Raw genomic sequence first — 27717 nt, forward strand, 5'->3', positions numbered from 1 at the left:
GTCACAGTATTGTAGAAACGGTACACACTATGTCCTGCTTGGTTCGTATATGCTTGTAAAGTGGGAGTTTATGGGATTCAGCTCTGACAGTGATTGTAGAGAAGTGGCTTATCATTGGTTGCAACTAATGCTTCACACACCCCTTCTCATCAGTGAAAGTTGAGATTCACTTGAGAGAAATTGTTCAATTTAGGAGACATTTTCAGGAAAAAAAAAGATTTAAAAAAAATTTGTAAAATTTGCTTGACAGATTTTGACAACTAGTTCATGAGGACTATTAGTTTTATATGGAATGACTATTCAGCATTCACAGTTCATTTTGGCTGACATGACATGAGCAAATGATAATGTTATAAAACAGCAGAGAGTTGTGTGAAAGCGATTGATGCATGTCCAAAAGCATTTGCAATTTGTTCGAAGGAATGAGAAACTGCTACTATGTTGTGCACAAATGACTAAATGTTGTGGAGGTTGAACTAACTGTTGTACAAATGTGAGAAATGCACCAAAGCGACTGAGAAAAACTGTAGTGTCTTGTACTCAGTTACCTCACTAAATACAGTAATGTGTAACTTTACTGTATTTTTCAAATGGCTGTGCAAATAGTATATAGTGCTGTCTTGAGCATTTAGTGTCACCAAGATCTGACTTTTTTGCATTGGAAAACATTGACAGAGTAAACTGTCATAATGAAAACATGACAAAACCATTTGACTATCTTGTTCATAAACAATGGTGTCAGGACTTTTCATCTTGATGACACTGACACTTTCATTGACACGAATACTTGCTTTTGAGGAACAACCTATCCATTTTGAGCAAGTGAAAAAAAAAAAAAGTTAAAGTTAAACTGTAGAAACTGTGAAATGATGGTATGTCTCGTGGAGTATCGGTACTGTGCTGACCCCTGATGTACACTGAAACATTTGATGTTGAATGTCTTTAGTCTTTATTGTGTGACATAATCAGTCATGTGACCAGACCCACCACAAGATCTATAAACTATAATGAAATGCAAAGCCATTTTAACAGAAATAGCATACAACTGAGAAATACATTCCTAATATCAACTCACTAAAGAAATTATACATGGAATTGTAACTTGCATGAACAGTTGTAAAGATTACAAAGCGTTACAAAAATGACAATATAAGCTGCATGCATAAATGTGTATGCCATATAAAGAGCGTTTAAAGTGTGAAAGAAGCATCAGATCTCTGTCTGTCACTCAGTGATGGTGGCTGTGGTCAAGCCCTGAGGACTGATATTCCTCAGCTTCTCCATGATAGACTCATACTGCTTATTCCATTCATCCTTTAAAAATGAAGATGGATTGATCTCCAGGAATTTATATGCATCCTTAGACTGAACGCTGAAGATGCCCTGTGCCCTCTGACAGCATTCATCAAATCTCTTCCAGTACTGAAAGATTAAAGACACACCAGCAAAACTTAAAAAAATTAAATAATAAAAAAATCACAACACATTCATCCCATGATGTAAGAGTCTGTAAAAGTTACTTTAACTCAAAATAATTAAAACAATTTCAACTTTAATAGTGATCTGCACAGATATATATTTTATAATAAGCACTGTAATATTCCATAAAGAAGAATCATGGACTTCATGGTGACTTTAAAGGGTTAGTTCACCCAAAAATTAAAATTATGTCGTTCCAAACCCGTAAGATCTTTATTCATCTTTGGAACACAAATTAAGACATTTTGGTAACACTTTACTTTAGGGTCTTTTTAGCATGCATGTTACTAGGATTATGGCTGTTTATAAATACAGATTAAACACATTATTCTACAGATTATTCGGTAACACTTTAGAATAACTCACGCTATGAAGCATTAGTTAAGCATTAGTAAATAGTTAATTCATCATTTATAAAACATTAATAGACATTAGTAAGCCAAGCTATAAATGCTTTGTTCTTGATTTATAAGCATATCTATAATGAGTTTAATAATTGTATTTTCATACTTTATTAATGATCAATTTATCATTTCTAAATTATGTATTACATTATTCACAAACCAGTAATTTAGGAGTTGTCAGTGGTTCATAAGATCATTTAGGAAGTGTAAGTAAATGATTAATAAAATATTTAAATGTACATTTATGCATCTTATTATTTAGACATATAGTATTAGTTACTCAGTGTGTTAATAAATGCTACCTCGGTACTAACTTTAAAACATTAGAGAACAGCAGTGCAGAAGATCACTGAACCTTTAAATCTCATTTATAAAAGCTTTACAAAGCATAAATAGTCCTCACTTTAGATGAGCTCAAAAAAATAGTTAACTGACCGCTTCTAAATGTGTTATAACTATCTGAATTAATCATGAATTGCAGTAGGAATATGTGTTAATAAAACATTTACTAACACACTAAGTAACTATTACTATGTGTCTAAATAATAAGATGTATAAATGAATGTTTAAATAGTTTATTAATCATTTACTTACACTTACTAAATGAACTACTGACAACTCCTAAATAACTGGTTTGTAAATAATGTAATACTTAATTTAGAAATGATAAATTGATTATTAATAAAGTATGAAAATACAATTATTAAACACATTATAGATATGCTTATAAATCATGAATAAAGCAATTATAGCTGTATTTATAAACTACTTACTAATGTCTATTAATGCTTTATAAGTGATGAAATAACTATTAACTAATGCTTAACTAATGCTTCATAGTGTGCAGTTATTATAAAGTGTTACCGATTATTCTACATTCTTAATCCTACCCAATACATAAACTTAACAACTACCTTACTAACAATTATTAAGCAGTAAATTAGGAGTTTATTGAGGGAAAAGTTGTAGTTAATAGTGAATATGTGTTCCCTATACTAAAGTGTTACTGACATTTTTAATGAAATCTGAGAGCTTTCAGTCCCTCCAGACTATCACTTTAAATTTTATGAAGTGAGGCACACAAAGCAGTCGCATCGCTTCATATAATAGAGGTTAAACCACTGGAGTCACATTTAATGATGTCTCTTACTATCTTTCTGGGATTGAAAGTGGTAGTTGCGTAACTGTCAATGGAGGGACTGAAAGCTCTCAGATTTCATTAAAAAGATCGTCATTTGTGTTCTGAAGATGAATGAAATTCTCACGGGTTTGGAACGACATGAGGGCGAGTAATTAATGACAGAAAATTCATTTTTGGGCCGCAACTTAACTTAAGTTCTGTTGAATTTGGTGGAAATTATTCTCTATATGGGGAAGCAGAGATTGAATATGTGGCTGCTGATGTCACATACTGTATTCTAGGAAATAATAATTAGAATAAAACAATATGCGGTATGTCAGCGTTGTGGTTTCATTGAAAGTAGTAAGATAAAAATGCATGTACAGGTAATAACTTTCAGTGACTATTAGATATATGTTTATTGAGTTTACAATTTGGATTTTGGAAAATATAGTGTTAGTTGTAATACACTATTATTGACTGCATTATGGAGTATACAAAGACTACATAGGGGATGAAATTGAGAAATCAGAATATTATATATAGGATCCACAACGAGCTGTATTTGGAGCTTGATTAAATAAATGCTTTCTTTATAATGGGGAGGACGTCTTAAGTTCTGAAACTTGCAGGAAGTTTTGATGGTTCAGAGTCCTCTTATATGCCAAAAGATCAAGGCAAATTTGCTTTCTCATGTCATCACCCCATAATCCTAAACTCAACTACCTTACTAACTGTTAATAAGCAGTAATTAGGAGTTTGAAGCTATATTTAATAGTGAGAATTGGACCCTAATGTAAAGTGTGACCCAACTTTCACCAGAAGCATTTATTCAACGTCTAACTAACCTTTCCTGCTATTTCAATGGAGTTCAGAAACTCCTCCTTCATGTCTTCCGGGATATCAATCAGATCCTGCCCAACAAAGGACTTCTCTTTCAGTGTGTCCAGCGTAACACCCACTTTCTCCCAGAACTTTTTAAGATCAAGCAGAATTTGTCGGATTTGATCAAGACTCTTCTGGACTTCCTCCAGGTGGTCAGGACTGGGTATCGCACCTGAACAAACAACATACAACAGATTCTGATTCATGAGAGATCCAGCATGATGTGCACACAGATGCATTTACTGTGTGTTTCTGGTCCTTAAAAGCACAGAGAGACTCTCACCCTGTTGTATTTTGCAATTGGCCAACTTCATCTGAAGATCAATCAGTCTGATTTTGATGTCCCACTCTTGGTTTAGAGGACTGTTATTTTCAGAGGCAGTTTTGCTCAGCTCCAGTTCAAGCTTGGCCAGAGCATCCTCCAGAGCCTTCATCTCGACAGTGTGTTTCTTTACATTTTCTTCAGTCTCTTTCTGTTCTTGAACCACATCAACGATGCATGTTTCCACTCTTTGGGTTTGATGTTCATACCTGAATAATATGAGGCATGTACAGTGATATAGTCTGGATTTCACAAACACAACAACACACAAACTCTGGCAAACTGTTTTGTCTTTAATACATGCCCAGGATACTGCAGGATACATGCCCAGTCATTACTGCTGGGCATGTTTAATACATGCCCAGCAGTAATGACTTTATGAACTTCTTTACTTGCAAGATTGATAATATTAGAGAGAAAATTAAAAACATGCAACCGTCTACAGTTTCGCTTCAGACAGTGCACTGTAGTGTCCCTGAGGTAAAACTAGAATCATTCGCCGCTATAGGAGAGGAAGAATTATCTAAACTTATCAAATCATCAAAATCAACGACATGTATGTTAGACCCAATGCCGACTAAACTACTGAAAGAAATGCTTCCAGAGGTCGTAGGTCCACTTCTTGATATAATTAATTCATCCTTAACACTAGGATACGTGCCAAAAACCTTTAAGCAGGCTATTATTAAACCTCTTATTAAAAAACCTCAACTAGATCCGAGAGATTTAGTAAATTACAGGCCAATCTTGAATCTACCTTTTCTGTCAAAGATACTAGAAAAGGCAGTTTCAACACAACTGTGCTCCTTTTTAGAAAGAAATGGAATCTGTGAGGATTTCCAGTCAGGATTTAGACCGTACCATAGTACTGAGACTGCTCTCGTTAGAGTTACAAACGATCTACTCTTATCATCCGATCGTGGCTGTATTTCTCTATTAGTGTTATTAGATCTCAGTGCTGCTTTTGACACTATCGATCACAACATTCTTTTAAAAAGACTTGAAAACTATATTGGCATTAGTGGAATTGCTTTGGCATGGTTCAAATCGTACTTATCTGACCGTTATCAGTCTGTAATAATTAATGAAGAGATGTCGTATCGATCACAGGTTCAGTATGGAGTACCACAAGGCTCAGTACTAGGACCGTTGCTTTTCACTCTGTACATGCTGCCCTTAGGAGAGATAATTAGGAAGCATGGTGTTAGTTTTCACTGCTACGCTGACGATACTCAGCTCTATATTTCCTCGCGCCCTGACGAAACCTACAAATTCACAAAACTAACAGAATGCATAGCTGACATTAAAAACTGGATGACAAGAAATTTCTTATTATTAAATTCAGAAAAAACTGATATCCTAATCTTTGGACCAAAAACTTCCTCACGAAAAAACCTTGAATACTCTCTAACACTTGACGGGTGCTCCATTAAATCTTCGTCCTCAGTTAGGAACTTGGGTGTGCTCTTCGATACCAATCTTTCATTTGAAAGTCATGTTTCTAGTATCTGTAAAACCGCCTTCTTCCATCTAAAAAATATATCTAAATTACGACATATGCTCTCAATGACAAATGCGGAACAGTTGATTCATGCATTCATGACCTCAAGACTAGATTACTGTAACGCTCTACTGGGTGGTTGTTCTGCTCGGCTTTTAAACAGACTACAGTTGGTCCAAAATGCGGCAGCTAGAGTTCTTACTAGAACCAGAAAGTATGACCATATTAGCCCAGTTCTGTCAACATTACATTGGCTCCCTATTAAACATCGTATAGATTTTAAAATCTTGCTACTTACTTATAAAGCACTAAATGGTTTAGCTCCCCAGTACCTAAGTGAGCTCTTAATGCATTATAGTCCTTCACGTTTATTGCGATCTCAGAATTCAGGCCAGTTGATAATACCCAGAATATCAAAATCAACTGAAGGCGGCAGATCCTTTTCCTATTTAGCACCTAAACTCTGGAACAATCTTCCTAGCATTGTTCGGGAAGCAGACACACTCTGTCAGTTTAAATCTAGACTAAAAACACATCTCTTTGCTCTTGCATACACATAACACATTATCAATACATTAACATTTTTCAAATCCGTTAAAGGATTGTTACGCTGCAATAATTAGGTCGGCCGGAACCGAGAACATTTCCTATAACACTAGATATACCTGTACATCAGAATAAGAATGGCATCTACGCTAATATCTGTCTCTCTGCTTATCCCGAGGTTTTCCGGGTGCTGGATCCAGGCCGTATCCAGATCAGATGGAGAACCTGTGTCTGGACCTGACTACAACGTAGCCCAGGAGACAATGGGCCTACAGATCCAGTTCTGGCTGCATAGATTTTTAAATCCCCGTATCCGCTTACAAATATATATATATAATCTATTTTTAATCTCTATAATAAAAATGTATAATTCAGATTTTGATCTCCATATCCATTTACATATATTATATATATCTTCCAAGGGGTTTTTTCCCTCCTAGGACTTTTTTCCCACGCTGGGTTTTCTCCTAGGGGGTTTTTTCCACCCCTGGGAGTCAGCCGACATTGGCTTAATGTAGCACCATCTTGTATATGTTACATATTACCACGCTTGTTTGTACAGCTTATTTTTAACCACTTCCCTTTTTTTCTGTGCTTCTAATATGTAAAGCTGCTTTGAAACAATTACCAATTGTAAAAGCGCTATATAAATAAATTTGACTTGACTTGACTTGAGGATATGAATTCTTGATAACAATTAAGTCAACTGAACTAGTAAAAATATTATTCTCAATATCAAGAATTTGTATTCATAGGAATATGGCAAGCCATTTTTACATGAATTCTTGATTTAAACAACTCAGTTTTCACTAGTTAAAATGCTAATTCTTGATATCAGGAATTAGATTTCTTCTAGTAACAATGGCATTTTTTGATATCAGGAATTACATTTTCACTAGTAAAAATGGCATTTCTGATATCTGAAAAAGTATTTCTGATATCAATATAATTTCAGAAATCTAAAATGGCATTCATACTAGTAACAATCACATTAATAACCAGAAATGAATATTTTCACTAGTGACAATCAAATTATTGATATCAAAAATGAACATTTCTACTAGTAGCAATTCAATTGTTGATATCAAGAATAAATGTTTCAGGGAGTTCAGAAACACTGATATAGAGAAGAACTCCCGCTGGAGGAACTTTGTGCTTTTTAACAGATATTTTTCATGCTTAAACAGCAACATTATACACTAAAAAAGTTAAATAATAAAAAAAAAAAAAAAAAAGAGCTAATCTATAATAAGTATTTTTCTACAGTAAATTTGTCTAAACAAATCTTGTTTAAAACAAGATAAATTTACTTTAGAAGCAAATTATGTAAGGTAATAAAACTTAAAATTTGTTTAAGCATAAAGCTTGCTACACATTTTGTCCTGTTTAAAGCACAAACTCCAATCATTTTAAAACATCTAAAAAAAAAAACTTAACATTTAAGTCTTGATTTAGGACTGTTTAATTATTTCATTGTTCATTGTGTCTGTTTTCTCCAGCACCCTATCTGAGTTAGCTGTAAACAGTCCTCTATTGCAGTGTACTGGTTAAGAAACTGATTGTTTGTTGTGAAATGCTAAACTTCATCAGTGTTTTCACCTCGTTACAATGTCATCCACGGCTCTGACGATGTCATCGATCCATGTTTTGACTTTCACCAGGTATTTCACAACCAGAAAGGTTTTGTTCTTCTCAACAGCTTCTATTACTAACGGGAACAGCGAAGTGACCATGTTGGAACTCGTGCTGACACACTGCGAGAAAGCAATTTACAAGATTAAGTTTTATAAAACAACCGTAAAAACATTTTTGGCGCACTAGTATCTATGGAAGCTTATTTCCACCTCAGAATAAAAAAAATTTAGGTACTTTTTAAACAAAATTCTGATATTCTCACGTTTGTTTTTCTCTAAAATACTTATACACCTGACTGCATACACATGCAGAATCCTGAGGGGAAAAAGTTTTTTTTTTTTTTTTTTAGAAAAAGCTGCAATTACCTTTTTTAAATGTCTTATATCATGGTGGAAATAAGGTTCCATAAGTATTTCGTCAATCACAATTTCAGAAGCATCTAAATTGGATTTTGTGGGATTCTTGTTGTTTTTTCTTTTCTTTCACTAATTGCATGTCAAAATTAACAGCACGGCTTTGAAATGACCTGAGGGCAATTAAATACTGACAGAATTTAGATTTTACGACATGTAAAGCAGAACATGATAAATTTAGTCTCACCTTCAGCAGAACAGCCTCAGAGGATCTGAACAGCATTTGTGTTTCAATAGCTTGTTTTCTGATCAGATACTCCAGCTTTGGGAAGCCTCCCAGACACAAGAATGACAGATGATGGAGGAGAGCCGTTCGCTCCGCAGATGGAAGAAGCTCCTGGATGAAGTCTGGACTCCATGAGGATTCACTGACGACAACCTCTGAGACACCAAACCGAACATTAGTGATGTTCAACAACCTCTGAGGTTCAGTCATGGGTGAAATGTGTCATAACGTTTAATTATATATGTGACTCTCAGATTTTCTTGATCTGTTTGAAATGTTTGAAAGTGTCTCACCTGTGCAATCGGCCATGTTTTTTAATTGAGCGTAAACTGGTAATGCGTCCAACTGTACGGCCTCTAAAAAAATATGACAGAAGATGCGATGAAAGTAGAATCAACAGTTAAAAATGTTTACAATTTAAGGGTTCTTGAATATCAGGTGAATTTGCAGTTTTCAGCTGAGATTCAGTTTTTACTTTTTTACTTTAGTTAGTGTGTAATATTGCTGTTTGATCATAAACAACATCTGCAAAGTTACGACGCTCAAAGTTAAATGCAAAGAGAGATATTTTCTTTTACAGAATTCGACTACAACAAGCGGCCGGTAGGGACTACAACGAGCTTCTTCCTGGGTTGGTGACATCACTAACCCTAAAATTTACATAAACCCCGCCCCCAAGAACACACAACAAAGGGGGTGAGGCCATGATATTGCAATACAGTGATGTTACAAATGCAATAGCATGTCATGAAAGCAAGATGACAACATAAGTTATAACCGTAATTAAACTAAACTAAACCTGTTCTGTCTTCATGAAACAAAACAGAGTGTTTTTGCTCACCCTCAAAAAGTGACAAAATTAACATGCTATAACAAATTATCTGTGAGGTATTTTGAGCTGAAATTTCACATACACACTCTGGGGACATCAGAGACTTATTTTACATCTTGTAGAAATGGCATTATACCAGACTTGAGTCCGAGTCCTTAACATCCGCGTCCGAGTCGAGTCCGACCAAGTCCCAAAAAATGTAAATAATTTGAACTTGCAATGGACCTCTTGCAAAGACCCTCCCCTCTTAGATACTGTTGCTAAGTCCGACAATCCATGCCGCTCTCACGCCACACATCATGTTCTCCATAGAGGACACTGACAACGCACCAACAGAGAAGACAGAGCAGGTTACTTTTGATATGAAATAAATCTTAGCTTTCAAATTTTGTCAATTTTTCATTTACTTAAACTCTCACAAAATCACTTGTCATAAACAGTGAAGTGAATCTCTTATTTACATCACGTTTAGAGTAGACTTTGCTGGTTCTGAGGGGATTTGTGAAAGTATAAAGCTTGTGCTTAATCTGAACACATATGTTTTGCATGACGACTCTAAAATGCCTCTGATGGGCCATTGCGTTCATGTACTCAACGTACATGTAAGGTACTGCTTGAAAGTTTGTGAAACCCTTGTAGAATCTGTGAAAATGTTAATAATTTTAACAAAACAAGAGAGATCATACAATATGCATGTTATTTTTTTATTTAGTACTGTCCTGAGTAAGATATTTTACATAAAAGATGTTTAAATATAGTCCACAAGACAAAAAAAAGCTGAATTTATAAATATGACCCCATTCAAAAGTTTGTGAACCCTTGGTTACCTGATGATCCATGACTGTTTTTTTGTTTTGTGATGTTGTTCATGAGTCTCTTGTTTGTCCTGAACAGTCAAACTGCCCAATATTCTTCAGAAAAAAATCTTCAGATGTCCAGCATCTTCTGCATATTTGAACCCTTTCCAGCAGTGACTGAATGATTTGAGATCCATTTTTTCACACTGAGGACAATTGAGGGACTCAGACTCAACTATTAAAAAAGGTGCAAACATTCACTGATGCTCCAGAAGGAAACATGATGCATTAAAAGTTGGGGGGTGAAAACTTTTGAATAGAATGAAGAGGTCCAAATTTTTTTTATTTCGCTTGAATATCTTTTTTTTTTTAATATATACTGCCCATTGGAAGCAACAAAAGACACTTAAATGTTTGCCAGAAGACAAATTAAGTAAAATATTCCTTGATCTTCAAATTCCCTTAGTTGTCCTCAGTATGAAAACACAGATCTCAAAGTCCTACACTCACTGCTGGAAAGGGTTCAAATACACAGAAGATGCTGGAAAACCAAAGAATCTCCAGGAGCTGGAGGATTTTCTGAAGAACAGAGCTCAGTTTAACTGCTCAGAACAAACAAGAGACTCATGAACAACCATCACAAAACATAAAAACAGTCATGGATCATCAGGTAACCACACACAGTATTGAGAGATTCACTGGAAACTGGACTCGAGTTTGAGTATCCCAACTCTAATCATATCAGATAATGATATACAGAGATGTGATTTGTAAAATATACAGGCGCCCATAATGACTGAAACGTCACTTTACTTTTTTCTTTTTAATTTACAATATCAATAATAGTTATATATTCAATCATGCTAACATATTTGGTAACACTTTATTTTAAGGGTCCAGAATAATGCATTAGTTAAGCATTAATTAATGATTAACTTGTTCACAATTAAGCATTAGTTAAGAATGAACACACTAGTAATTAATGATTAACTTTACATTGTAAGGGTCAGAATTATGCATTAGTTAATCATAAATAAACTAGTAATTAATGATTTACTTGTTTACTAATTATGCATTAGTTAAGAATGGACACAATAGTAATTAATGATTAACTGAATGTACAGTAAATGCCTTTTAGTCATTATCTACAACTTAATAAACCATATATTATTTTTGTGTAGTGATGTAATTATATTTCTGTGCCATTCTATTAAGTTAACTGAACTGAACAATAAACTAGTAACTATGCTTAATTACTGATGGGTTTGCAGTTATAAATTGCTAAAATAGTGTAATAAAGACAATTTGACCCCCAAAGTGAAATGTATATCCACATTAATTATGGCACTTATTGAATGATATTCAACTTTATTGAGCAGAATAAGCCAATAATTAAGGCAAAACTACCATTAATACAGTACTAATAAAGGCAATTTGACCCCCTATTCTAAAGTGAAAGCTAAATCCTCATTAATTATGGCACTTATTGAGTGATATTCAACTTTATTGAGGAGAATAAGCCAATAATTAAGGCAAAACTACCATTAACACAGTACTAATAAAGGCAATTTGACCCCCTATTCTAAAGTGAAAGCTAAATCCTCATCAATTATGGCACTTATTGAGTGATATTCAACTTTATTGAGGAGAATAAGCCAATAATTAAGGCAAAACTACCATTAACACAGTACTAATAAAGGCAATTTGACCCCCTATTCTAAAGTGAAAGCTAAATACACGGCCCTTACTAAAACAATTATTAATACATAACTTTTACAGACACAAAACATAATTTTTTTGAATGTTTGGATAAAGGGTGAAAGATACAACATGGACATATTGGCAACATTTAAATGTAAGAATATTATGCTTTTAGCTACCGCCGAAATACTTTTATATCATAAAGATATCTGTATAATTTTCCTTTTACCATTTTATAGATAAATGTTTTATCCTTAAACTCAAACATAACCATTTTATAGAGAATATAAAATGAACGTAATGGATATTAATATTTAGAAAAATGAATTTTAGTAACACTGTATTATTAAAAGAATGTTTTGAGCCACTTAATCCACTTAAACCTCTAAACCTATACATAACCATTTCTTAAAAATATGTAGAATAGTAGAAAAGTAGAAAAACATAACAGACAGAAAAGCGTAACTTAATCACAATCATTTCTTTATTAGGAAAATGTCAAAAGCGATACCAATAGTAGTCCGAATGATGATGTGTTGCAGTCGCAGTCCTCTCTGGTGATATATAATCGTTTTATATCAGGTACAGAGCAGAATTTAAGTTATTAATCCACGAAAATGGTATTCCATTTCCACTTCACTTCACTTCACTTCACTTCACTTCACTTCACGGCATGTCGCAATCTGTGACGAAGCAGGCGAGAGCCAATGAGCGTTGACATCACTGCCGTAAAACGTGTCGTGTCAAGCTTTTTGACGGCGGCAATTTTTGAATTCATAACGATCGCTGGATTTGTTTACGGTTGTTGAGGACGGAAATGAAGAAGATCGATGGATGAAGAATTCAATTTGGATCTGTTCCTCGCAGTCGTATGGATTATAAAGATGTGGATTAAAGCGGATTAAATTGACGTCTTTTGTGATTTTATGTTGCGTTTTGGTGTATTTTCTAGTCCTGTGTCTGAGAAAACGCCTTTTGTGTCCCACGGAGAACAAAATAAGTATTACATGATAAATGGGTCATTCTACAGAAACGTCCACTTTTGGTATGACAAAATGTCTTAAAATGTATTTCTTTTTTTAACATTTAAACTTAGACCACATTATTATATTACACTTGGACTTTATGAATACACATAAATGACAGCTTAATGATTTTCTATTTTTTTTTGTACATTTATTTAAAGACTGCATGTCCCCTTTTTTTGTCACTGGTGTTACCTTACTTCTCTGGCATTTTTAAACATTTTTATGAAATATTATTTCTCATTTTTTTCTGCACATTCAGTCAGAGTTACAGATTAATAATAATAATGCAAAAAATAAGGAGATTATGTGTTATTTATTTTAATCAGGTTAGTTAAAAGTGTGATTGAATGATGTTAATTCAATTGCGCAACCATGTATTTGCTATAACAATAAAAATATTTGAAAAACAGTTTAAACAATTAATGATACAATCCTTTACATCTTAATTCTTGAGTGTAGCAGAATTCAATGAATGTAAAATTATTATCATGTCACATATGACATTTTATTTAATGTGACAGACAAAAAACAGTAACACCAGTGACACAATGAATCACCAGTGACGTATACATAAGACCAAAGATCCTTAATTTTTCAACTATAATTAAGTAGTTTGGACTAAATTTTTACAATTGGTGTACAATAAAAGACTGTCATTGACACTTAGTGAAAGCAGTCAGTAAAAGATTATAAACAACATTTTAAAACGGTCTGTAAAGTCGCTGCACTGAATTTAGCCAAATCCCCTTAATTTAGCCATATCTGACCAAAGGAGGATTAACAATGAGAAAGAAAAGTTATAATCATGTAATCTTAGTGCTTTTTATGCAAAATAACTAAATGAATAGCTTTAAATAAAGTTTATCTATAAACGGGTAACACCAGTGACGGTATTTTCATAAAAAGGTAACACCAGTGACAGTAACACCAGTGACATTTTTCATGAAAAATGCATTTTACAAAATGGCTGCTGCAAGGTATCAATCCACATGTTGTCAATCATGATATATTCACTAAATCAAGTAATTTAATCCATTTGTATTCTAGTTTTTTAAAATTCCTAACAATAAAGTAGGTCACACCAGTGACTTCAACTAAAAGCTTCATATGAAAATATGATTTTATAATTAAAATATCTGATAACTGAAAAGAGATAGAGGACTTTCCATTGGCCTTTCTTCATGGATCTTCAGGAAATAGGAAGAAGGAAGTCAAGTGATGTCATCAGCGTGATTTTTTCTTTCAAAATAAGAGATTTTTGTTAAAGGTAACACCAGTGACACAACACCAGGGGACCACTACATTCATTAAAAATTTTATAATATTTATTTAGCATTTGTTTTTTTTATGTCATTTACATTATATATTTGATAGTTATGCATACATTATTGTATTTGAAATGGTAGAAAAACCTGTTTGTGAGCTCAAAATAAAGCACGTTCCCTCTGTACATGACTGTGGGGACGAGCACTTCTGTGGTGCTTGGAATTTTTATAATTAATTAAAAAACAAATATTGCCACATTGATGGCTCAACAAGGTTTCATTGTTCAAATAACATATTGTTTCATATTAAAATATAAAAAAAATGGTAATCCTAAAGTGTTATTTAAGTGTAATACTTCTGTAAAGTCTAGGGACAGAAAAGTGGACGTTTCTGTAGAATGACCCAAATAATGGTTAGATGATTACAGAAATGTTATTCATTTTAAGGTTTTAAAGTAGTTTTGTTTAACGTAATTTGCAGTGAAAGTCACTAACAGCAAACTGTTTTTACATATAATAATTTTTAGTGCTGTCAATATTGTAGTTTCAGTGTATGAAAACGTAATTAAATATGTGTTGTAGAACCACACTTTGTGTAAAAATACATTCTCGTGCGATCACGCTGCAGAATAATTCAAAACAAATAGTGTAAATAAAAACCTATAAAGGGATCAAATTATCTTTACTGTATTAGTGGCAGTTTTGCCTTAATTATTGGCTTATTCTCCTCACTAAAGTTGAATATCACTCAATAAGTGCCATAATTGATGAGGATTTAGCTTTCACTTTAGAATAGGGGTCAAATTGCCTTTATTAGCACTGTATTAATGGCAGTTTTGCCTTAATTATTGGCTTATTCTCCTCACTAAAGTTGAATATCACTCAATAAGTGCCATAATTGATGAGGATTTAGCTTTCACTTTAGAATAGGGGGTCAAATTGCCTTTATTAGTACTGTATTAGTGGCAGTTTAGCCTTAATTATTGGCTTATTCTGCTCAATAAAGTTGAATATCACTCAATAAGTGCCATAATTAATGAGGATTTAGCTTTCACTTTAGAATAGGGGGTCAAATTGCCTTTATTAGTACTGTATTAATGGTAGTTTTGCCTTAATTATTGGCTTATTCTGCTCAATAAAGTTGAATATCATTCAATAAGTGCCATAATTAATGTGGATATACATTTCACTTTGGGGGTCAAATTGTCTTTATTACACTATTTTAGCAATTTATAACTGCAAACCCATCAGTAATTAGGCATAGTTACTAGTTTATTGTTCAGTTAACTTAATAGAATGGCACAGAAATATAATTACATCACTACACAAAAATAATATATGGTTTATTAAGTTGTAGATAATGACTAAAAGGCATTTACTGTACATTCAGTTAATCATTAATTACTAGGTTATATTTGTTTATTTATAGCGTAAATGTCTTTCAAATATTTAATAAATTGTAAGTAATTGCTAATATGCCTTACTATATGTTAAATTAATCATTATCTACTATTGTGTCCATTCTTAACTAATGCATAATTGTGAACAAATAAATCATTAATTACTAGTTTATTTATGCTTAACTAATGCATAATTCTGACCCTTACAATGTAAAGTTAATCATTAATTACTAGTGTGTTCATTCTTAACTAATGCTTAATTGTGAACAAGTTAATCATTAATTAATGCATAACTAATGCATTATTCTGGACCCTTAAAATAAAGTGTTACCACATATTTTACAATGTCAGGTGTATAATGCAGAGCAGGAGTCAGATGCAGAAAAGTAGAAAAGAAAAAATAAGCATATTTTGAGTAAAATGTAAAAAAAAAAAAAAAAAATTACAAAAAATTGGTACACTTACAGTGTATTCGGTGTTCTCCTGAAAGCAGTCTTCAACTGAGTGTCACACTTCCAGACAGCAGTACTTATATCAGATCCATGGGTGGAGTATAAGCTCCAGCTCCGCCTCTCTCGACCTACTGTGGGCATGATGGGTGGAGCCACACCTTAACCCCACCCATAACCCTCTCTCTCATTTTGCTCTGCAGCGAGCACTACTCGGCTCAAATGATAAATCACGAGATTACAAAACATTTACAAAAGGAGAGGGAATAATTATTGACTTTTAGTACTAACTGTACTGAAATAAAGTGTATTTCAGAGCACTTTTTTCACCTGGAAAACTGTATATTTTTGTGGTAGTGCACTAAAAATCTATGTAGTGGTTTTTATACACGTTCATTCTATTGGTATTTATACTGGTATGAAAACAGTTTAGTGGTATTTATACATGTTCATTTTAGAGTAAAGTGTGTGCTCATTAAAAACACTTTCCATTTCAAACTCACTAATTTACCCTGAAATAACAGCTCAACATGTTTCCCTTTCGAAAGGGAACTTCTACTCTGCGCTGATCTGCGCTAGGGGAACGTCCTCCGTGACCCGTGCTCGAAATGCCAAAAATCACCACACTCCAATCCTATTGGCCGGCAACAGCCTATCACGCGCGAACCGTGACGTATAAAGGGAGCGCCTGGGGAAACAGCCAACATCCTTTTGTCTTTTCGCGACTGCTTTTGCTCGTGCCTTTTTTACTCTGCCAAAAGAAAATATGTCTGCTAAATCGTTCAGGAAGTGTGCTGATCCTTGTCCCAGGTTTTCTGACACCGGAGGACACACACAACTTGTGCGTTTTCTGTCTGGGCGAGGAGCACACACGGTCAGTACTCGAGGGTGCTGCCTGTGCTAACTGTGAGCGTTTTTCTATGAAAACGCTCCGTTCTCGTTTAGCCCTCTTCTCGAGGGGAGAAGTGCCACCACCGCTGCCTGGTGGTTTTTCTCGCCCTCGCTCTTCCTTCGCCTCCCAGTAGTGTTTGTGACATCTATATGCTGCGGGCTTTACAGTCGGGTTGATGTTGCGGGCCTATGATGAATATATTCCTGACGACCCGCCGTCTGGCTTGATAGTGAAAGTGCTTTTGGGCTTATGGGACTTTGGATTTTCCCCTCCGTGTGACGAATCGGGGAGGAATCTGCGTTCTACGAGCCGCAGGAGGTAAGCCAGGTCCATTTTTCATTCTCAATATAGACCTTGCTTTTCCTGTATAGCTTCCCGTGCATATAGTTGTCATCTGTTCATGTTTTTAAGGGGTTATTTGGGCAAATAACTGTATGTTAGGCTGACTGTTACAGGCAGGCCCTTTATGGCCGCTTTGTTGTTTAGCGTTGGTGTAGTTTCTCGGCTGATACTGTGTATAGCTAGAACTAGCTTTCGCTATTGTCAGTTATGTGTTGGCCGGTTTTTCGGCCACCTAATGCTGTTGCTCGCACTGCTTTCCCTTTCGAAAGGGAACATCTCAGGTTACGTATGTAACCATGGTTCCCTGAGAACAGGGAACGAGACTCTGCGCTTTCATGCCATGCTGCGGGATGCCTGCTACAGTCGCTCAAAGACAAGAAGATGTCGGCTGTTTCCCCAGGCGCTCCCTTTATACGTCACGGTTCGCGCCGTTTGACGTGATAGGCTGTTGCCGGCCAATAGGATTGGAGTGTGGTGATTTTTGGCATTTCGAGCACGGGTCACGGAGGACGTTCCCCTAGCGCAGTCAGCGCAGAGTCTCGTTCCCTGTTCTCAGGGAACCATGGTTACATACGTAACCTGAGACGGTTTAATGACAGTATCAACTAGTCTAGATGGATTCAGCAGTGAACACTCAGTAAAAACAGACTGATGGCAAAGGTGAGAGAGTTTAAATTTCTCCTTATAAAATGTTTTAATTCCGGATTTTTTAATTTCAAGAACAGTTCTTAGAGTCGTGTAACCCTATTTTAGTAAATGCTACACGATGTAAGCCTACATTTACATATTGTTGGTCTAAATGTCATACTAGTTTAGTGTTGCTAACCTAAAAAAAAATTAACCAAAGCACAGACTATGCTTGTTTTGTATCTCAGTGCTTGTTTCTTGCCATATTTCATTTCATATATTAATATTTTTGAATGTTAATTTTTTCTGCAGCTTTATTACTTTTGTGGTGTAGTGGACTAAACCACTCAACTGGTAAGCTCAAGGTTGCTGGTTCGATCTCCGCAGACATCACCAGTGTGTCATTAAGCAAGACACTTTACTCCAGGTTACTCCACGGGGATCATCCCTGTAATAAGAGCACTGTAAGTCTCTTTGGATAAAAGCATCTGCCAAACGCATAAATGTAAATCAATGCAAATGTGATTTTTGTAAATCCATTTGTGTCTCGGGCAGAAACGCTCAATAAAGCTGCTTATTTCTTAAAGTTTACTTTTTCAAGGTATTACTATAATATAAATGCATACATACATTTAATACAATTTCTATTTGGGGGCATAAAGGGCTGATCTTGTTGAGTATGAATGCGATCTGGACATCATCCGCCATGTTGACGTTGACCTTAAAATATATGAGTGACAAGCTTATAAATAATAATAAATGATGCATTGTGATTAATTTATTTAAAGATATTTAACCTTGTCAACCTTGGCTTTTTTTCTGTGTATATAATCTCATACTTTGATGTTACGCAAACCCATTAAAATTAGTTTTTTTTTAGTCAGTATGATTGCTGATTGTTAAAGGGTCATAAACGGAGCTTTACGAATCAAATCAGTGATTCGGATATCCTATCAAACGGCTAAACTGCTGAAATCACGTGACTTTGGCGTTCTGAATCTCTGATTCGATTCGTAAAGCTCCGAAGCAATGTTTTGAAATCAGCCCATAACTATATTGTTGAAAAGTTGTTATTTTGGGTTTTTTTGGCACACAAAAGTATTCTCGTCACATTATAATATTAAGGTAGAACCACTGAACTCATGTGAACTGATTTAAATATGATTTTAGTACATTACTGGATCTTGAGAGAGGAAATGTCATTGCTCAGGCCTCACTGAGCCAATGGATTTCATCAAAAATATCTTAATTTGTGTTCTGAAGATGAACGAAGGTCTTACGGGTGTGGAACGACATGAGGGTGAGTAATACATGACTGAATTTTCATTTTTGGGTGAACTAACCCTTTAACTGTTTTGAGAACGAGTTTGGAGAAATTGAATGAGAAAAACTGTAAGTGTCTATTAGCTAATCTCTGATGAGTTTTATACATTTGTAGACGTTTAATGAGGTATTGTAAAATTAAAAGGAATATAGTTATTAATCTCTGTTTAACTGACCCATACAAACAAAACAAGCCCTGAAAACTGATAAAAGAATACATATTATACAGACTCTTAATATTTAGTGATATTAGATGATTAGTTAATTGCATCTGATAGATTATAATTTCAATAAAACGTTTGAAATATGTTTGTAAAAGCTGTTCCCTTTCAGTCGGTCACGTTCGACGTACGTCAGTAGTGACCGACGAATTGGGATATCGCTAGAGAGCCCTATCAGCTTCGAGTGAACTAAAACAAGCCAATGGAATTGGCATGTGATATTTGCATAATGCACACCGCCTCCGACAGGTGTATATAAATAGGAAGCAGATGCAATCGCACTCTGTCTTTCCTTTCGGAGCCAACAGTTGGTGTCCAGCTTCAGACTTCACAAGAGTGAAACTAAACAGCTTTGGAGATTCAGCGTCTGTTTGTGTTGGCGTTAAGGCACAACAGCGAGGTCGCGAGCTTCCCGGGGAGCCTGAGCTTAAGCTCTCAACTGCTGTTTTAACAGCAACTGAATTCCCATATAAAACGCAGTTGTCTGTTGCGATTTGGGCTGGTTCCTCCCGGTGTGTTCGGGGAGTGGTGTACCTGAACACATCGCGTCACTCCCTGTGTGCTTCAGCACGAGAGAGCTGACTCTTCCCCTTCTAAAAGAGCTTCACAGACAGACACTGCGTCTTTTTCAAGACGTCATTCTGTCTGTGCGTTTCTGGAGGCGGTCGTTTCCTATCCTCACTGATGGCCACAGTCACTTTCTCTCATGTCTGCTTAGCGTGCTGAGACTGTGTTTGTGGGTGGTTCATATTCTCTTATGAGAATATGCCCACGTCGGCGCGTTGTTTGTCTCGCCTTTCTCGTAAGGGCTTGAGCGTTCAGCGCGCCATGTGCCGTCGAGCTGCCGACTGACAGCGCGCGTTGCCATGGCAACCCTGCGCGTCGTCTGGCGCTCTAGATGCACAGTCGAGACTCGAGCGCCTTTAATGAGGTGGAGTCCCCTCACTTATTCCCCGATCTAGTTTATTTTTCTGAATAAGAAAAATATTACTTTGGTTAATAAGCCTGGGTGACCAGAGGATCACAGTGGGGCTATACCCGCCGAGCCATTCTCCGTGGGCCCCCCACTCCTCTAGTGCATCGCAAACATGTTGTGACTATGTCCGTGGGTGGTTCATGTTTAATAAAACATGGCCACGTCGGCGCCCAGTACGCCGTGTGTCGTCCAGTTGGACGGCCACGTTCACTGTCCAACATGGCTGGTAGCTTCTGCTTGGATTGCTGGTCCTTCTCATGAGGGACCTAGCATCTTAGTCGGAGCTCCAGCAGAGGATCAGATGTCGACTGCTACATTGGAGAGAGTATTGTTGGGCTCTGAAAATGAAGATGATGCTGAGCGTCCCACAGTCGTGATGTGCTCATGCTGAATCAGATTCAGACTTGACAACCATGCTTTCCCGCGCCCCTGGGGGCGTTGTGTGACGCGCACTCGCCTTGCCCCGCCCCCTGTGCCCGGACGTGCATGGAAAAACTTGGCAGTTTTGTAGCCTCTTTGGTGTTAAATATGGAACGCCAAGGGGGCCATAATCTGCATTACAAGTTTTTTTCTCTCTCACTACCCTTTAGGGTGGGGTCGCAGTGCTACGGGCACACCACCTCTGCCCTGCATGGGTCTTGGCCCCCGGCAAGTCCGTGGTAGGCCAAAGCACTCATTGCATGTGGGTAGTTCTGAGTCAGGGTTGAGCTACGCATGATGCAGGTCATAGCGCAGGCCTCTGGCCAGACAATGTCCACCATGGTGGTCCGGAAACACCCCTGGCTAGTCTTGCTGGGATGTGTCATCATCAAGTACACTTTCTCGATGTGCTCATCTCACAAGCTGGCCTAAAACCCAGCCCGCTCTCCCCGCAGCCAACCCAGTTGGTTAGCAGGAGGTGGTCCTGGGGATATGGTGACCTGCAGCTGAAGTAAACAGTTCTTTCCCCGGAGGAGGGCCGGGTGGAGATTTCTGATATCCCAATTCGTCGGTCACTACTGACGTACGTCTCCGTTCCCTCCTTCAGGGAACGAGGGTTACATACGTAACCGAGACGTTTTATGCATGTTTGGCAAGAGTTTTTGTTGCATTTACACTGTTTTGACCAGCAGGTGACACCAGCGTGTTGTGTTTCGAACGCTTTAAAACAGTGAATCATTTTGAGAATCAATTTGGTTCAGTTGATTCGAAGCTTTAAATAAATTCAGTGTCTGCCAAAACCCTGGATTACATCATATTCTGATGTTTTATTAATGAAATATGATCTCCAGAACATGCCCTCGAGGTAAACTGCATGTGCCAACAAAGCATACTGGAGGTGTAATTACTTTATTATTTCATTAGTTCTCACAGTTACCTGGCGGGGCATGTAATATTTCAACAATAACACATCAGAATATGTTGTAAAGCATGATTTTGTTAGAAAATGAGTTTATCCAGCCCTCTTTGTGCTCGTTCTTTTGAGAACCTTTGAAATAATAAAGTAATGAGACGTCCAGTATGGTCTGTCGGCACTTACAGTAGTAGTATATATAAGAGACCTTATGATAAAATGATGGTGATGGTGACCTCTGACCCCGCCACGCCCCTCCCTCCCCCACCCAGACCATTAATGTCATGCCCACCTACGTCACGTTGACCTTTGACATTGGGTTATCCTCTGGGGATTCGATATGACCAAAGCATATTGGCGTAGCGATGTTAGCCTATACTGACATGACAACTTCATAATCATGATATGACACATGTCATGAATATCAAGGAGGTTTTATACATGTTTATGACAACTGTCATTAAGTGTCATTAGCTCAGTTATGTCAGTTTTACTGCAAAGATGACATTGTTTGAGATGTCTTTGTTATGATCGTATTCATCACGCTGGTATGGACGGTTTGTTGAGGAACTGTGGCACTGGCTGTCGTGTTGATGAGGCCTTCACAATGGATGATCTAGTTGACTCGATCTCTGCTGATACTTCAGGGCTGCGTTGTGGTCGTGTCAAGGCGCAGGTCCTCGATCTCACCTGGATACGGCCCGGATAATGTTAGTGAATGTTTCTTTCAGAGAACACAAGGACTATATATACACACAGGGGCAAACAAGCTAAACGAGGAACAAGATACACCTGGGGATCAATCAGAGAACTCATCAACATGAAAAAAGCTACAATGACCAACAGTCATGGACGGCACTAGGACAGAAAGTAACAAAAGAGTCGACGCATAAGACGGGGCAAACAGGTTGGGATCATGACAGGACTTGTGAGGAGAGTTAGGGTTCGTCTTGTTGATAAAAAATCTTGGAGACGAGGGAGTGTTTCCTTAACTCTATGTCCTTAACTTTATATGTAACTAAATTGGGACAGAGTGTCAACCATTTGAGGAATAAATTTGGTCACGGCTTAATAAGAAATGTGAAAATGTGGGTCCCACAGCCAAACCAGTTGAAAACCACTGGTATCTGATTCTTCTAAAGTGGACATATAAATAAGACTTTCTTTTTCTATATAACTGTTTGTCTAGATTTTACAGTGTATGTTAAAGAGGACTGTGATGCAGCGGTAAAGCCGCTTTATAGAGGGATTCCATTCTTTAAATTCACCATGACAACAGAGACTCACACATCACAACAACTGAATCCTTACAAAACAACAAGTTCTGATGATGGATTTCTCTCTAAACATTTACCATAATGATAGGGTTAACACTTTAATATTTTGTATTACAGATAATTCTAGAAAAGTGACACATTTCACAAACTACACACATATTCATTTTAGTTTAACTTTCACAACCTGCAAGGGATTGTTGAAATGAATTAGGAAACACTGACACCTAGGGGCCATGTGAGAATACTTCTGTCTGAAAACTTTCACTGATTTACTAACAGTTTTGTCACATATGTGACCAGTCACGGAAAGTAGGGACACAAGTCGGTTCTGGGGCATTTTGAGTTATTCACAGATTCTGAAAGTGTAGTCTCCAAGCTTTCCAACGATGTGTAACACATGGAAATCTGATAATATTTGGAGAAGTTGTGGCCATTTGAAGGTAGGCACTCAAGAAAGCTCTATAGGGAGAAAAACGCCTCTAAAGTTGCAGTTCTCGCCTGCTGGGAGTGACAATAGGGCTCATTTACATCTCATTTAGATAAGCCATACCCCCTGTAAAGCTCCCCCCGTAAAGCTGCGTGGACCGCATACTATTAATAATAAAGGATAATGTGCATTGTAAATGTCAGTAAATTATCTTTTTTGACTTTTATAAAAATGATTTAGAGGCTGAAATCTTTTATCTTTTTATAAAACTTTTTTTGTCAAAACTCTATTTGAATTTGTGCATTGTAGATAACATGTTGCAAGACACTCCTTTAAAATCTGCCCATCATTTTTAATGTTATTATTTTAATGTTTATGTAAAGAAAAAGTACATATTGATGCTAATTTTATTTGTTATTTGCTGGTTTTCCACATAAAACTTGGTGAATTGATTTCATTGTGTAGCATTAGGACTTTTTGAACAGGATTCTATGATAACCGTGATCATTTTGGTCACTATAATCATGAAATTAAATTTTCTCACCTGAGAAGACAAAAGAATCACACAATAATGACCTGAAATGACTTGCATAATAATGAGGCCTTTCAGTCAGGTAGGCTGTGAAAAAACCCTCTGTGATGGTGTATATCAAACATATAGAAAAAACAGCAATACTGTAAAATATAATTACAATTTAAAATAATGGTATTATATACTTTAAAATATAGCCTAATGTATTTCTGTGATGCAAAGTGTCTGAACAATGTTACCTCTATGGTATTTCATATAGGCTTTTAGCTTAAAAGCATGTACATTTGGAGAAATATTGATGGATTCTCATATGTTTATGTCAATTTTCTATACAGAAGAGTAATATTTCTTCAATATTTTTTATCACTATGAGCGCTGGTGTTTTTAATTCATACTTGCAGCCGGAGGGCGCTCTGTACACCTTTAGTCTACAAATGCCTGCTAAAGAAGAATAGGTAATCCAGGAACTAACTGAACTAACAGAGGCCAGAGATCGCTAACTATGGCTATTCAAAACACTTTTCAAGACAATAAATACACGATTGAAATGATGTCTGCATGTATTGACTGAATTTGCGTCTGAATAGCGCTGGCTCCGTGGGCGTGGCCGCATTAGCGGATAATGAGCTGAATCACAGACTTCTGACATGGCTCTTTTTTCATACAGATTACATAAACAGAGAATATTTGTTTTTGATTTGACTTACACAATTTAAAACTTGACATTTCAACGTTTTTTCAGAAATAAGTATAATTTTTTTGTGATTAGTATTCACTAAGTTACAGTTCATTTTCTGAGAACTATCAGATTGGAGTTCGTTCAGAGGGAGACGAGAGATCACGCATCATGTTAGTTTTCTTTATTTTTCAAAAAGCACAACATTTTGTTTTTACTCTGAGTGTACACAAATAAAAGAAGACATTCTTTTATATAGTTTCAATTGATATATTACTTATGTCTCTATGACAAAAAATGAGTATTTTAAGTCTGTTTTGCTGCAATGTGAAAAAAAATCCTGCAAAATGCGCCGGCGCGTGACCCGAGAGATAATGTCTTATTATGCCGCTTTCATCGTCGCTCAGATCGTCTTCAGAATCAGTGAGCGCTTGTTCATAAACATCCGGCTTGTCGAAGAAGTACTTCAAAACATTTTTGGTGTAACGGCCACGGTTCTTCATTGAATTTTGATATCAGCTAGAGCCGGCCAGAGCGCTGCATAATAAGTAGCCACGCTTCCCAGTATGGAAATACACACAGACATGACACGCCCCTACTGCGTGCTAGAATCTCCGAAAAACAAGCCGATTTCAACCTCAAAATGTACGCTTTTAAATATACCAATACTGCTATCTCAAACACGGAAAGGCTTCTTCATGATCTCAACTAACAGATTATGCAAAAAACCGAAAATCACCAATTTTGAAAAAAAATGCTTCTTTCTCATTTTGCTCGAGAGTTGTACTGCCGACTTGTGTCCCTGGTTTCCGTGACGGGTCACATATGTACTTTATCCTTCATACATCATACTTTATGGGGGGTAATAACATTAACCATCATAATAACTTTATGTTTTCATCGATATAGGCCTATGCTAATTCAATAAATATTCATTGTCTTATCGTCATCCTTAAAAGAGTAAAACAAAAACTCCCAACAGGAATGAAACATTTTAACAAGTGTACATCATTGTATTTATTATTTTGTGCTCAGACAATATATGACAATGATTCAGACAACCGTTAAGATCAGATGAATTAGCATGTGACCTACAGGTGATATACAGATATTTTGGATTCATTCACTAAATCATCATGTATTTTGTGTACAGTCTTGTTATGAAAAGCAAACACTTGGCCTTGAGCAGAGTTAAAGGGTTAATTATCCAAAAATGAAAATTCTGTCATCATTTACTCACCCTCATGTCGTTCCGAACCTGTAAGACTTTCGTTCATCTAACCTACATACTGCCATTTTAGCTCATGGTTTGACTCATTTTCTAAAGTTATTTTCTGAGCCAATCACCTGAGATGAGTTGCAAGAAAATGGCGTCATGTCAACACTGATTGGCTCATAACACCACAGGACACAATTCAGCATAGCATATATACATACTACATTTAAATGGCAGACAAATTACAAAATTCTGTTTTTGCAGAGGGCAAAGTTATTTCAGAGTTTTAAGTCTCCTTTCCTTGCTATCTCCAAATAATTTTCACAATTAGAACGTGTAACCCTTGTTCCCTGAGAAGGGAACAAGATGCTGCTTCAGAAACGACTGATTCTCAGGCACTCAGGAGGTGTGGCAAAGGGACGCAGCATCTCGTTTTCTTCTCAGGGAACAAGGGTTACAGTCGTAAACCGAGACGTTCCCTTTCGAGGGAACTTGCGCTGCATCGGAACATCACTTTGGGGAATGAAATTCCCACTGCGCCACACCAACTAGAGTCTACCCTGGTGTGAAGCTTGTCAAAGCACAACTCAGGACAAGATGACTTGAGAACCCGGCATGGATGGAAGATCCAAGCTGTAATATCTTATGAAAGTGTGTGGGGAGGCCAAGCCAGCTGCATCAAAGACCTCTTGAAGGGAAGCCCCTGATAACAGGGCCTTGAAGAATGCCACTCCGCTAGTCGGGTGGGCAAATTGCACGCTTCATATGCCTCCACAATGTTTAGAGGCAGGGGAACCCTTCTTAAGTGACCCAATGTACACAAGTAGCTGGTCTGACTTCCTTCAACCTGAGGACCTATACGTATGTAGGCCTCCAAGGCTCTAACAGGGCATAATAAATGTAGCTTCTCAAGATCACCCGACACATGTGGTGGAGGATGAAAAGCCTGCAGAATAACAGAACATGCCACATTTGATGGCACCTTGGGTACATAGCCCTCCCAGGAGGCTAGTGGGAGCAACGGAAAGAGACTGCAGGTCCCCAACTCTTTTAAGGGACGTAATAGGCCACTTTGAAAGAGAGAAACTTCTCCGCCACCTTGTCAATGGGTTCGAAGGGTACCAGGGATAACCCTTCAAGAACCACTTCCAAGTCCCAAACAGGAACCCTGACTTGGACAACAGGCCTCCGAGCACCACGAAGGAAACAAATAATAAATGGGTGGAGGAACTCCAGCACTGAAGCAACTGGGTCCAGCTGTCGTTCTGTGCACCATAAAGCAAACACATTCCACTTTAGGGCATAAAGTTTCCTCGTGGAGGGAGCTCTAAAGTTTATAATGGTCTCAACACTGCAGAGGTCTCATGTACAGCAGGCCAAAATGTATTACGTTGGACGCTGCTGCCAGAAGCCCCAGCTCTCTCTGAAAGTGTTTGACTGTGATGGCTTGGGCTAGCTTGATGTTGGTGACTGTAGTCAAGATGGTCTCTATACGAGCAGGAGAAAACTGTGCTGCATCATAACACAGTCCAATGTCACCCCCAGGAACGTAGTTTTCTACTGGGGAGACAGTGACTGTTCTTGACGTCTAGTCTCAACCCCATGCACCATATATGGTGAAGAACGACATCTCAATGCCGAACTGCCATCTCCTCCAACTGAGCTAGAAATTGCTAGTAAATTGTGGCACTCTACGTGTTTAGCAAAAAATGTCTTGAATGAAGAACATTTGGTGCTGGATAAAAATATTAAGAGGAGGATCATTATCATAAATGCCCTTGAATGCTTGTGGTGTGTAGACTACTACAACCCTGTTTTTGGATGCACCGCTCATTTTAAACTGTCCGAAAGCGGAACTGTGGTGACCCATTG

The 27717-nt window shown here is 36.9% G+C and overlaps 1 protein-coding gene across 5 annotated transcripts; it reads right to left on the reverse strand.

The window, feature by feature from the left end:
• Window positions 1-925: 925 nt before the first annotated feature.
• On the reverse strand, window positions 926-16084 carry LOC125258080. 5 transcript variants are annotated; one of them, XM_048174909.1, is made up of 8 exons: window positions 16020-16084; window positions 9500-9681; window positions 8825-8887; window positions 8493-8686; window positions 7857-8011; window positions 4172-4419; window positions 3852-4060; window positions 926-1422 (listed from the first exon to the last, which is right to left on the reverse strand). In XM_048174909.1, exons 3-8 carry the CDS (start codon window positions 8838-8840, stop codon window positions 1225-1227), a joined length of 1020 nt encoding a protein of 339 aa, XP_048030866.1. In that variant the 5' UTR covers window positions 8841-8887; window positions 9500-9681; window positions 16020-16084; the 3' UTR covers window positions 926-1224. The 5 variants fall into 5 exon arrangements, with proteins under 5 accessions (XP_048030866.1, XP_048030868.1, XP_048030865.1 ...); XM_048174911.1 differs by lacking the exon at window positions 16020-16084 and adding an exon at window positions 12373-12849 and having other exon boundaries at window positions 9446-9681; XM_048174908.1 differs by lacking the exon at window positions 16020-16084 and adding an exon at window positions 12373-12848.
• Window positions 16085-27717: the final 11633 nt, after the last annotated feature.

Source organism: Megalobrama amblycephala, linkage group LG22 (genome assembly GCF_018812025.1).
Source record: "Megalobrama amblycephala isolate DHTTF-2021 linkage group LG22, ASM1881202v1, whole genome shotgun sequence".
Taxonomy (NCBI): Eukaryota; Metazoa; Chordata; class Actinopteri; order Cypriniformes; family Xenocyprididae; genus Megalobrama; species Megalobrama amblycephala.

Excerpts from the sequence above, each read along its gene's own strand:
- LOC125258080 (XM_048174909.1), bottom strand. Across the intron at positions 4,420-7,856 it reads GTGGATGACATTGTAACGAG|GTATGAACATCAAACCCAAA; the intron begins GTGAAAACACTG and ends CATATTATTCAG. Across the intron at positions 1,423-3,851 it reads CCATTGAAATAGCAGGAAAG|TACTGGAAGAGATTTGATGA; the intron begins GTTAGTTAGACG and ends TTAATCTTTCAG.